Consider the following 11,298-nt stretch of genomic DNA (forward strand, 5'->3'; position numbering starts at 1 on the left):
ACTACTGCCCATTTCTCGGATGGCTGCTCAACAGGATTTACAACCAACCCCGTCGATGTACACATGCTTATCATGTTCCATTGCATTTCACGCCGCCGAAGAACAGCGTAGGTGTTGCGCGACGATCAGCCTCTGCTAATCTCTGAAGGCTGTCTCTTTACTCTAGGGAATCATTATCGATCCGACCATCACAGATATAATATGAAGCGTCGAGTTGCAGGATTAAGCCCCGTTAGTGCGATAGCATTCGACCAAAAAGTAATCGAAAGAAGGGCAGAGGCTGCCCCTACGAGGTCAGCGGCGACCCACACACAGCGTAAGAACTTGACCCAGAATGCTTTGGTGTCATCGTTTCCGAATCGTCCGAGCTCACCTCAGTGCGCCGAACAACCAGTACCTCTTGAGTCGCAGGCCTCACAAGAACATTTACGCCCAAGCGTTGACGACCCGACCGGTACCAACAGCCCTCAATACTCACCCCAGCAGTGCATCTTCTGTTCCAAACTTTTCCCCTCCACGGAAATCAATCTCACACACATGTCAGCCGTCCACTCCTTTTTTGTCCCCGACGTTGAATATCTTGTGGACTTAAACGGTCTTATTCAATACCTTGGCGACAAAGTTCTGATGGGCCTTTTGTGCATCTACTGCAATGGCAGGGGGAGGGGCTTCTATACGCCGGAGGCCGTACGCAAACACATGCTTGCTAAAGGGCATTGCAAAATTGCGTATGATTCGGAAGATGATCGTCTGGAAATCTCGGACTTTTACGATTTTACCACGTCATACCCTGACGCAGTCCCATTCCGCCATGCCAATAGCGACTTTCGAGCAGCGGAATCCTCGACTCCCGATGATGAATGGGAAGACCTAGACGAGGAGGATGGTGAAGCCGAGATCAAGGTCTCGGACGAGGATGATGATGTAGACCAGGGTGCGGATACAATCCCTGAAAACCAGCTCACGTATGGAGATTCTCCGTACGAGCTCGTACTGCCTTCAGGCGCTCGCATCGGTCATCGGGAACTACGTCACTATTATGCTCAATCCTTCCCCAAGGTACCTCGAGAGGTCAAGGCCGGGGATCCTAACTCCGGTGCTGCGCTCGTGCGACGTCTTTTAAGTGACAGAAGCTCCGCTCTTGTGCCACGGCAGGGTGGGTTTGGTGCATTTGGTAAAGGGACTGAAGTCGTCAAGGCACGCAATCGAGGCGAAGCGAAAGAGGCAGGCCGACATGTACGCGAGTTCAGAGATCAGCGCCGCAGGAGCGACTTCAAAACGAAAGTCGGGTTTAGACATAATAATCAAAAACACTTCCGAGATCCGTTGCTCCAGGTATGCTTTTTACTAGATCACATGGATACATCCCTAATTTTTTTAAACCGACGACAGTAAGGCGACGTATCACAACACATCGACCCTTGACAGCGTCGTAGAATAACCAGTGCTTTTATAAGAGGTATAGCAGGAGGGTTTGACTGCAAGTTCGGGTATCAGAAGAACAACTCTACGTAGCGACAGCACAACATCCTGTTCCATAGTCCAATTATTAACTAGTACACATAGGCAGCTGGGACCACACCCTCCTTTCCTGTACGTATATCTCGTGCATACCACCAGCTGTTTACAATGAACATAAGCATGAGGAGTTCAGACGACGTAAAGAGATAACTTACGCTGCGTCCCCATCGTCTAAGACCTCAATCTCCTGACCGACTGATAATGGTAGCTCGCCCTCCCCAACACCATCAAACGAATACCGAGCGTAAGCCGGTCTGCTTGTCTCCTCACCATTCATAATGCCAATGACGGCATCTGACGGCGTTTCGGCGCGCACGTAGTTACTCCCATCCGGTCCAAACGGATCCTGATCGACTGGGCCTGCCACGTTGTCCCTATCCTTTTCCGTGGGTTGGTTGTGTTGTAATGGATCACCTAGAATGGTGGTTCGCGTCGCCGCATTAATGTGCGCTAGTAGTGACGAAGGCCGATGGGTAGAATCATCGTCATCTGGAACATCAACTGCGTCATATTTGACGAGCTTGTCGTCTCTTCTGGAGAAAAGTGTCCAGAGTATTCCAATCAGAGCCAAGAGGAACACAATGCCTGCAGCGATGGCAATAGAGATCAAGATGACTACACCAGTGGCGAGGAAGTCTGCTCAAATACAAATCAATGTATGGCATAAAGGCCAAAGGATTGTACTTACGTGTCTGTGTAAAGCTAAACGAAGCAAGAGAGTATACGAGTCCAGAAACAATACCCGGCAAGCCAGAGGTCGTCTCAGAGACGATGTACGGAATGAACGTTTCCCCATCGAATAACGCAGACGAGGCATTCCCAAATGAAGTATCGGCCAGATAGCCGGATACCATAAGCATACGATCCGATTGTATGATACTGTTAGCAGCATGCGTATTTTGCAGGGGGACCATGATAAGTTGCATTACGTCTGTCGAAGGCTCCAGAGTCGACCCTAAATTTTGATATTTATCATCCACATTACTGAGAGAAAGAGAAAGAGCTAACCGACAGCAGCCCAAACCTGGCCATCCCAGTAGTACAAGAATGCAGATGTCCCATCCGAGGTTCTGCATAACATAAATTGTCAGTGGCTACATGCGTAAGACACGGTGGACATACCGGCCAGCAACAAACACGCTACTGATATTCCCATCATTGACAGCGACAGCCGTCACAGGTCCGGGTAAGGAGTCATCGCCCATGGTAGCCCAAGTGGAATTGGACAAGATGAAAGTAGCGACATTCGCAGGTGTGTTATCAGCAAGAGCAATCGAACCTGCGGCAATTATGGTGCTCCAGTCGTCCTACGTAATCCAACTTAGTATTGCCAGAAATCAGAGCCATGCTAAATACGTACCCCAGCATAAGAAACAGATGTTACGTCGCCTTGAATCCCATTCCCTAAAGCACTCCATTGCTCCGTGCTAGCGTCATAAAAACAAATTGAACGACAGGCAATTGATCCAGCTTGAGCAAAAGAACCAGCAACGACGATTATATTTGACTGCGAAGGTGATGTTGTCACCGAACGAACGACGACACTAGTACCTGAACTAGGTTGTAGTGCCTCCACACCAGACATTGCCCATTGTTCCGTGGCAAGATCGTAAATTGCAAATCCATCGGCATTGGTACCCTCTAATGTGAATTCTCCTCCAATGTAGAGATAATCTCCCTGGACCAGAAGGTCACGAACGGTGCCATTGATCTGACTACCTTGTAAAGGTTTGATCGACGCTGTGGCATTATCATAGATTGCAACGTTCTGGTAAACCGATCCGGAGGTTGATGAAAAGGTGAAATTGCCGCCAAGAATAACCATCTCTTGAGATGATGAACTATTCGTCCAGAACGCGCCTGACAGAACCGCAGGAGCTAAGGGCGCAGGAGCCGCAGGTAGGGGAGCAAGTGCAGGTGAGGTTTCTCGTCGGAACAAGCGTAGAACATTAATCTTGGGCACCCATGACGCGGCCGACCTACGGAGATGAGAGTGCCGCCGCTGTACATTGCTCACCGAGGTTGTTGGTACCACACTATCCAGCTGTACGCCAAGCGGAGCGACTTGTGGCGAACCTCCAGCACCGTTTTGTACCAAAACGAAGCCAGTTGAACCATATTGGGCTGAGACGTTGACATTGCCTGCAATAAGCTGGGATTGGCTTTGACCATCGCCTACGGATGACACGTTGCCTACAAAAGTCATATTTCCGACCAAAAAACCCCCGCTATTAGCCCACGAGGATATCCCATTGTTCCAGGCGGCAAAACCCATCGCGCTTCGACCGATCGAAGCATCTGCCGCATATACTTCAGTAAAATTGCCCGTCAACAACAACAGGTTGTCAGAGTAGTCCAAACTGGTCACAACGCCGTTGACCCCCGCACCCAGGGATACCCATTTATTCTGCTGAACATCAAACATAGCGACACCCTTGAGAGCGGCATTTGACGGTGAAACCGTGTCGTCGAACGCTCCCCCGACATATACCATATCCTCTACGATGTAGAGGGAAGTTACGGCACCATTCAACCCATCGGAGGGCAACGAAGTCAAAACACCATCCTTGAATGTGACAATGTTCGCAACGCCCGACGCAGATCCTGAAGACAGGTTGAAATTTCCACCTATGAAGACTGTGCCCGAGGAATGTTGTCCCACTGCTGAAATGTGCGAATTCCCGGAAGTCAGGCTGACGTCGCCACCCATGGCCATGAATAAAGCGAAAGCGATGCCGTCTATGCTAGTTTCTGTAGCATTGGAGAGGATACTGGTAGCGTTCACGGTTGACTTCGACGTAAGCGGCCATTCAAAGAGTCCAAAACCATTTGTGGAATTGACATCAGTGGCATTGCCTCCCCCAATGATACCACCAGTAATGTTCGCATTTGTTAACACGAGCTGCACGTCGCCAGCCACCAGTTCGTATTCGCCATTTTGTCCCGCACCGTTGGGCTTGGCAGATAAAGTCATGGAGATTGTGGTAACGAAGTCAGGCGAGGAGGGTACGATGGGCCCTCTATAAACCAACGTCGACTCATCCTCCGAATTCTGCTGCGATATGGTAGAGACCGAAGGCTGTAATCCCCCCCCAGGGAAAACGGTGACCTGAACGCTCGTGCGCAGAGCACAATCTTGAAACTCGGTGCACCCGGGAATTACCATATAAACTTCGTAATCTCCAGATGCTGAAACATAGGGCATCCACGTCATGCTGGGACTATCTGGTGGAGTTGTACCGACACTAACCGTTGAAACTAGTACTGCTTCAACGGTAGCGGGTATGTCTGTGGCTGCTTCCTTCTGAGTCCATTTACCGGTGAACGAGACATTCGACGCAATTGGCGCATAGCAAGATTCAGTGTTATTGGAAGCGATGGCAGATGCAAAGGCCCCTGACGACAGTAATTGTAGAATATGTAGGCCGGGCCCAGCGCCTTGCCACTGAGATAGGGTGAGCTGGAAGCCAGTTATGTCGAGTACCTCATCGAAAAGGAAGTCCTGGTAGGGGATAGAAGAAGTGTCTAAAAGCGGACATGGATTGGTACAAGTCAGGTTTGCGCCTGTCGTAGGATCGATATATGATAGCGTGCGAACGGTGTTGTCCGGTATAGTGGTGACGCTGAAGACAAGAGAAGTGAGTATATCGTTCGCACATATACAAATGCAACACCCCACCTGAAGCCTGTAGTTCCCCTTCCATCTAAGAAGGTATTTCCGAGTCGAATGCCCCGTGCGCTGAGCAACGAGAATGCGCGAACCGTGATTACCGCAGCGTCTCCATCCTCAGCAAACCACGTATGACCGGGCCCGTCGGATCCCGATGGACACAGGATGGCATCAATATTATCATAATTTGGATCGGTAGAGGATGGTTCGGCGATAATTTGTGCATTCTGCAATGGAATAGGAACCAGTGATGACGAGAACGGGGAGGCACCTGGAGAATACGGGACGTTGGGATTGTTGGTCGCATTCAAAGATGCACTACCATTTCCGAACGTTGTGATGAACGACCCCGAAAAAAAAAGGCCCGAACTAGAGTAATTGGGGCTGATGGACAGCACTTCAGCGGCAGCCCCAGACAAACCTCCAAAGGGTGGGGGGGACCATTGCGAGGATTGTGGAGACCAGATGGCAACTGATGGACCCGGAGAGCTGAATTTACCACCAACCCAAACGCGGTTGTTAGCAACATCACAAAACAATGCATTCACTGATGCGTCAGGACCGCCCGACCCAAGGCCAGAGAATGAACCCGTTGCAGAAGCGTAGGACGCGACGTTGTTGGCAGACACACCACCAATAGTAGTGAATGTACCGCCGATGTAGTACACGTCGCCTAACACACAACCTGCCGCAATGCGACCGCCAACGTCGGTGGAGCCCAGTGCGGTGAGCGACCCGTCGGCAGAACGAGAAAGGACCGTCGCTGTCGAAGAGTCGAACACAGTCGAAATCGTGTTGTTGTCGGATAGTCCCAGCCCAGCGAACGAGCCAGTTATACCGACAGTGCCCATGCGATCAAAATCGACGAGTGGGAGACCTGCCAAGGCGCCATTATGAGAGGGAAAGAGAAATGCGGACGCGACAAGGACACAGAGTAATCGGCAGACACCCATGGGCGAGCGGCATACGAGACTGGATGAGGGTATACTGCGCTGAAGGACTGGAATGGAGAGAACGAGGGACTGGAAATTTGGGTATGGCAACCGGCGACGCGCGGTTGAAGCGTTGACGAAGCGTGAACTCTGCGAGGTCAAGGTCGTGTTCGACTGCCAACCTGCTTACGTCAGCGTCCTACCTCGCGCTTCACGTGAGCGGACGCGTCGCGTGGGACACTGGCTGCACAGCAAAGTAGTGGGCGCCGCCCTCGGGCTTGTCCAAATTCCATCTGTATCTGCCTCTGGTCCTGTGGTTTGTCCCTATTCGGCTGGACACTCACATGCCGATAGGTTTCTGGACGCGGAAGAACCAAGCTTGCTAATAGACGAAGAATCTTACACACGATGCCTGTCATATGGCTTGGATTCTTTCAACGTGACTTCGCAAGCTCGCAAACTGAGACTATTTAAAGGGCCACCTAGTACCCCCAATTTTACCCTCGACGCAGACTTTCTTTCCATCACAGGTCATCCTTCATGGCGTCGAAAAATCAAATGACAGACCCGCTGCGCGTCGGTGTCGCCATCCGCGCCCAGTTGCAGCACGAGATTCCCAAGGATCTGCCTCTCGAACGGGATTTCCGCGAAGGGACAGATTATACCATCACTGATCAGTCTGTCATTTCCTAACGCATTATTGATTAGCGTTGACTGATAAGCTGGATCCTAGTGTCGTTGAGCTCCATCGGACCTTAGTGAAAGACCCACGCACTCTCGAGCTTATGACCGGACTTGTCACGCACTTGCACACTTTCGCAAGAGAAACGGCGCTCACACATGCAGAGTGGACGAAGATCATAACGTTCCTCACCCGTGTAGGAAAAGAAAGCACAGACTACCAGAATGAGTTCATCATACTCAGTGATACCCTTGGGTTGAGCGCACTTGTCGACGAATTAACTCATCCCAAACCTGCGGTCAGTATGGTCTACTAAGCTCTTCAATATGTTCACACAACGCTTGCTGCAGGGATGTACTGACAGTTGCGAAGCTGGCCCATTCTATGTCCCTAATGCCCCAGAAGTTCCTTCCGGCTCATCGTTAGCCAAAGCTGGCACCCACGGTGAAGCCATGTTCTTCTCCGGGACCGTCAAGAATACCAAAGGTCAGGGGATCAAAGGTGCCAAAATTGACGTGGTCAGTTTTTCAGTTCGCTTTCAATTTACTACCATAGAGATACCATGTATACAGTGGCAAGCGGACGGTGATGGTATATACGACGTCCAATACCCGGGTACTACAGAGGCCAATGACAGAGGGAAAATCGTAGCGGAGGATGATGGCAGCTTTTGCTATCGTGGTATCCTGCCCACGGCTTACCCCATTGTGAGCAGTCTTGAGAGTCCGGGCCATATATGTATGCTGACAGCCTGTGATAAGCCAAGCAATGGGCCATCTGGCGACCTTCTTCGAGCGCTTGGTATGTTTTCGGAGATAACTTACTCATCACGCCGCTGAATTCCAGGCATCGTGGAATCACTCTAGGCCGGCATCCGCATCGTGCCTCGCACATACATTTTGTACTTGTTGCGCCAGGATACGACGAGTATGTCTTCAGTCTGATATCTTCTCTTATCAGATTGTTGATGGTGCACTGGGCTAGTCTGACCACCGCCCTCTACCCATCTCACTCACCTTTCCTCGGCACTGATCCTGTATTTGCGACGAAGAAATCCCTGGTCTGCAACGTAGTGGAAGAATGCAACCCCGAACAATGGGCGAAAATGGGCTTTCAAGACGGCGAGGTCACAAATGGCAGAGTTTGGGTCTGGACATATGGTTTCGTTTTACCTACCGTGGAGGAGGTGAAACAATTCACTCGCAAGCGCGGCTCAGCTAAGCTGTAGCCAAGCATAGATACTATTGCTGAAATAGACATCTCCGGCTGCATTTGTTCATTGAATGAAATGTGACATCTACAGTGAGGCTTTGGGACAATGTCAATACAGGCGGACGATGGGCATGCTATGCTCCGTCATTCTTTACAACGACGTCGCTGACATCAACAGTGGAGCCAACTGGATGCAAATGAGGAGATGACTGCTCAAGCCGCCTACAAAAAAGACTGCATTGACCGGGGCAGCCTTTGTAAGAAAAACAACATCACGCACTGTGGGTACCGGTATCGATGAATCGGAGGTCGCTTGGCATCTGCTACGAGTAATGTGTCGTCCGACCCCTCCACAGTGAGGAGCAGGTGCTTGAATCTAATGTTCTCCCATACGTCGCGCGGAGTAGAGTAGTGAGCGATGAAGCGGGTCAGATACGTGTCGTCGCCGGGCGCGGGAGCGAGCTTGTAAAATCCTGCGGCAGCAAGGCCTAGCAGGACAAAGTTTCGCCACACAGGTGAAGAGAAGTCTAGAAATACACGTTCAAATGGCTCGACTCTCACAACCAAGGTGCATGAAGTACGTACCTTCCTTAGAGTATGAGACACTGTCCTCAACATGCTGTTCGCCATGATGCTCGTCGTGGTGAGAATTTGAGGACGCAAGACGACTTTGTGGTGTGATAAAGCTTTGAGGTCTTGGCCGGAGAAAAATACCAGCTGTCCTGGTCATATGCCGCGACATGTTGTCTCGACGAAAGTAAGTGTTGATTCAGGTCGGAAGGCGCGTCTACTCCCGCCCGGCCGTCCCCGCTCAACGTCTACCACGTGGGAGACAAACACTTCAAGTTTCCGGATCCTTGATCATTTGAACTTGAAGGGCTCAGTGTATGTAAATACTATTGCGGCGATGACGACTCGGCTCCTTGACTCACTCAGATTGAACTGACCTGAGGTGCATCTTCTGCAATATCTAAGCAGTGGGGTAATTACGTTGCCCGCTGGGCGGCTTAAAATATATTCTAATGTCCTGGAAAAGCAATTGGCAGGCCCGGCCAAGTTAGCCACCTCCGCCATACAACCCTCATGAAGTGCGCCCGTCGCTATTCGCGGATAACCTCGACCTCTGTCCCGGACTCCCATGGCCTCCTTTGACGCTCAATGTCTTTCGTGGTAGCCACACCTCTCGCCCCTTCTCGCGGACACACCTGGACACCTGATCCTGCCGAATGCTAGACCAACCATGTGTTTGCTGCAGCTAGCTATGCCTCGTCGCACACCCCATCGCGAGTGACGGGCTTCAGAAACTTCTTCGTCGGCGTCATACCTAGTTCTCTGCGGCGCGCGGATATGTCGTTTAGCTCCCTGATACCCTGGAAGCCGTGGACGGTGACTTTGCCAAAGTGAACGTCCAGCGGGTGCAGTACGATATTGAGGAGGCGCGCAACGTGAATTATCAGACAGATGAGGGGGGGATACAAGGAGTTGTACATGAATCATCATTCCTGATAAGATGCAACGCATATACCGCTACTAGGGTCTGGTACACATATCCTCTGCATACTACTAGCTAGGCAAAGTTCAAGTTCACAGCCATATGTTACACACGTTGCATGAGTTACACGCTCTCGGCGGATCATGTGGCCAACGACACGTCCAGACATGGTCTCGTATTTCGATCTGATGAATCACGAGTTCAGGAGAGCTGATACTTAACACACCGCAAGACTCCTAAGCTGGAGAAACTCCTTACCAGCCCCAACTCCATCAGTCTAAGCAAATGCCAATGTGTAGGTCACGAATATTTGGGATTGAGCACACCGAACTGATCCAGTTCGCTATACGAACGATCAGCGTCAGCAGAATCAAACCCCACGCGCCCCACACCCGCACGCAAGCCGTCCGTGGACCCCGAAACTGTGGAAAAGCTCGAGCGACGTCTCAGTCTGCGGCCAGACAAGCAAGACCTGGTCGAGCGTAACATCCTGAAAGGTCTGTGATAGGATGCGCACCAAACACTGCTTACACGCACACTGCTAGAGAGCAACGTTGCCCCATCTCTCCAAGCTGCCAAAGACAGATTGGAACGTTCACAGCTCGAGGTAAGGACCCGCTGTATTTGTCCCTGAAGCAGTTTTATCGCTCATCTCGACTTGATAGGACAAGCTGGAACATGCACTACAACAGAGACCCAAGGCCGAAGAACTCGTGAAAGATGGGATCCTCCAAAGTACGCAGACATTATTCGGTATGATCATCGCGACCAATAATTCAGCACAGGTGACGAAGTCCCGCCCGCCTGAATCCCATTACGCAGCTCAGGGACTGCCTACTGTCTTATCGTATGCTGTATAAATATCAATGAGGTGTGCGCTGTGTAACATAAATTTCTCGTGGATCGACAGGCACTGGATTCACTCACCGGCAATATTATGATTGAGGATGAGACGTAATCATGAGGAGCTACACCTGATCTCTACTACTTCTGATTTTGTCCCGGACCTCCTTCGCGGCGCGTTTCGCACCAGCACCACCGGTCCAACCTCTGGCTGTGAGCCAGCGGACGAGTCTGGGGGTCAACGTGGCTGTAAGGCCTACCCGAATGGGGAAGAAGAGTGTTTTGTGTACGGTGTAGGCGAGGACAAGCATGGTATAGAGGTCTCCTTGTCCGGAAGCACCTGGGTGGGCGGTAATATCGTCTATTTCTTCTCGCCCGGGCTCGGGGGGGCGCGAGTGGATGAATCCGGCGGCGTAGTCCTTGACTGCGGCGGTGACACGAGAGACATGCTCAGCGCCGATGAGATTGATGCCAGCAAAAGCGACCGTAAAGTCGAGGGCGGTCAAAAAGATATAGACCCCGAGGGCGTACCACCCGTAGGCCTTTATGAGATGTTTGAGACGCTGCGAGAGGGTGGCATTTGGGGGGAGACCGGGGGAGTGCTGGTCTGACGGGGAGGGGGTAGAGGACGCAAGACGTGGGGAGGGGAGATGGAAGAATCGAGTGCCTGGGTGGGCGAGGGGCCTGGTCAGCGACGCGGTTGGATGGGGGGAGGTGAGCCGGACCGCGAGAGGGAGGACGGGCTGGGTGACACGTGGGAGGAGGGAGCGGATGAGGGGGACGCGGAGGATGAGGCTACGGACCATAGGGGAAACAGGACAGCTGCAGGTCGGAGGCAGCAGCAGCAGGGGCGGGCGAGAGAGCGACCGCTGAGGCAAATATTCAGAGCAGCGGTAGTGACCGCGTCATGGACACGGCTCGTTCTGGTCGGCAACGTCCGATCGGC

At 51.7% G+C, this 11,298-nt stretch overlaps 6 protein-coding genes across 6 annotated transcripts; 3 read left to right on the forward strand and 3 right to left on the reverse strand.

The window, feature by feature from the left end:
• Positions 1-201: 201 nt before the first annotated feature.
• FIBRA_02431 (uncharacterized protein) lies at positions 202-1,441 on the forward strand (the record flags this gene model as incomplete). Its single annotated transcript, XM_012324294.1, has 2 exons — positions 202-1,335; positions 1,397-1,441. 2 exons carry the CDS (start codon positions 202-204, stop codon positions 1,439-1,441), a joined length of 1,179 nt encoding a protein of 392 aa, XP_012179684.1.
• Positions 1,442-1,672: 231 nt separating this feature from the next.
• FIBRA_02432 (uncharacterized protein) lies at positions 1,673-6,144 on the reverse strand (the record flags this gene model as incomplete). The annotated part of the gene is made up of 6 exons (XM_012324295.1): positions 1,673-2,157; positions 2,210-2,476; positions 2,530-2,591; positions 2,644-2,828; positions 2,882-5,144; positions 5,201-6,144. 6 exons carry the CDS (start codon positions 6,142-6,144, stop codon positions 1,673-1,675), a joined length of 4,206 nt encoding a protein of 1,401 aa, XP_012179685.1.
• A 519-nt stretch (positions 6,145-6,663) lies between these two features.
• Positions 6,664-8,033, forward strand: FIBRA_02433 (uncharacterized protein; the record flags this gene model as incomplete). The annotated part of the gene is made up of 7 exons (XM_012324296.1): positions 6,664-6,800; positions 6,857-7,103; positions 7,156-7,323; positions 7,378-7,512; positions 7,567-7,606; positions 7,672-7,732; positions 7,790-8,033. 7 exons carry the CDS (start codon positions 6,664-6,666, stop codon positions 8,031-8,033), a joined length of 1,032 nt encoding a protein of 343 aa, XP_012179686.1.
• Positions 8,034-8,151: 118 nt separating this feature from the next.
• On the reverse strand, positions 8,152-8,759 carry FIBRA_02434 (uncharacterized protein; the record flags this gene model as incomplete). The annotated part of the gene is made up of 3 exons (XM_012324297.1): positions 8,152-8,239; positions 8,298-8,544; positions 8,603-8,759. 3 exons carry the CDS (start codon positions 8,757-8,759, stop codon positions 8,152-8,154), a joined length of 492 nt encoding a protein of 163 aa, XP_012179687.1.
• A 1,035-nt stretch (positions 8,760-9,794) lies between these two features.
• Positions 9,795-10,369, forward strand: FIBRA_02435 (uncharacterized protein; the record flags this gene model as incomplete). The annotated part of the gene is made up of 4 exons (XM_012324298.1): positions 9,795-9,804; positions 9,869-10,006; positions 10,055-10,116; positions 10,175-10,369. The coding sequence occupies 4 exons, from the start codon at positions 9,795-9,797 to the stop codon at positions 10,367-10,369; spliced, it is 405 nt and encodes a 134-aa protein (XP_012179688.1).
• A 108-nt stretch (positions 10,370-10,477) lies between these two features.
• On the reverse strand, positions 10,478-11,158 carry FIBRA_02436 (uncharacterized protein; the record flags this gene model as incomplete). The annotated part of the gene is made up of 1 exon (XM_012324299.1): positions 10,478-11,158. One exon carries the CDS (start codon positions 11,156-11,158, stop codon positions 10,478-10,480), a length of 681 nt encoding a protein of 226 aa, XP_012179689.1.
• Between the last annotated feature and the right edge of the window lie 140 nt (positions 11,159-11,298).

Source organism: Fibroporia radiculosa, assembly GCF_000313525.1.
Source record: "Fibroporia radiculosa TFFH 294 genomic supercontigs, scaffold1256, whole genome shotgun sequence".
Lineage (NCBI taxonomy): Eukaryota > Fungi > Basidiomycota > Agaricomycetes > Polyporales > Fibroporiaceae > Fibroporia > Fibroporia radiculosa.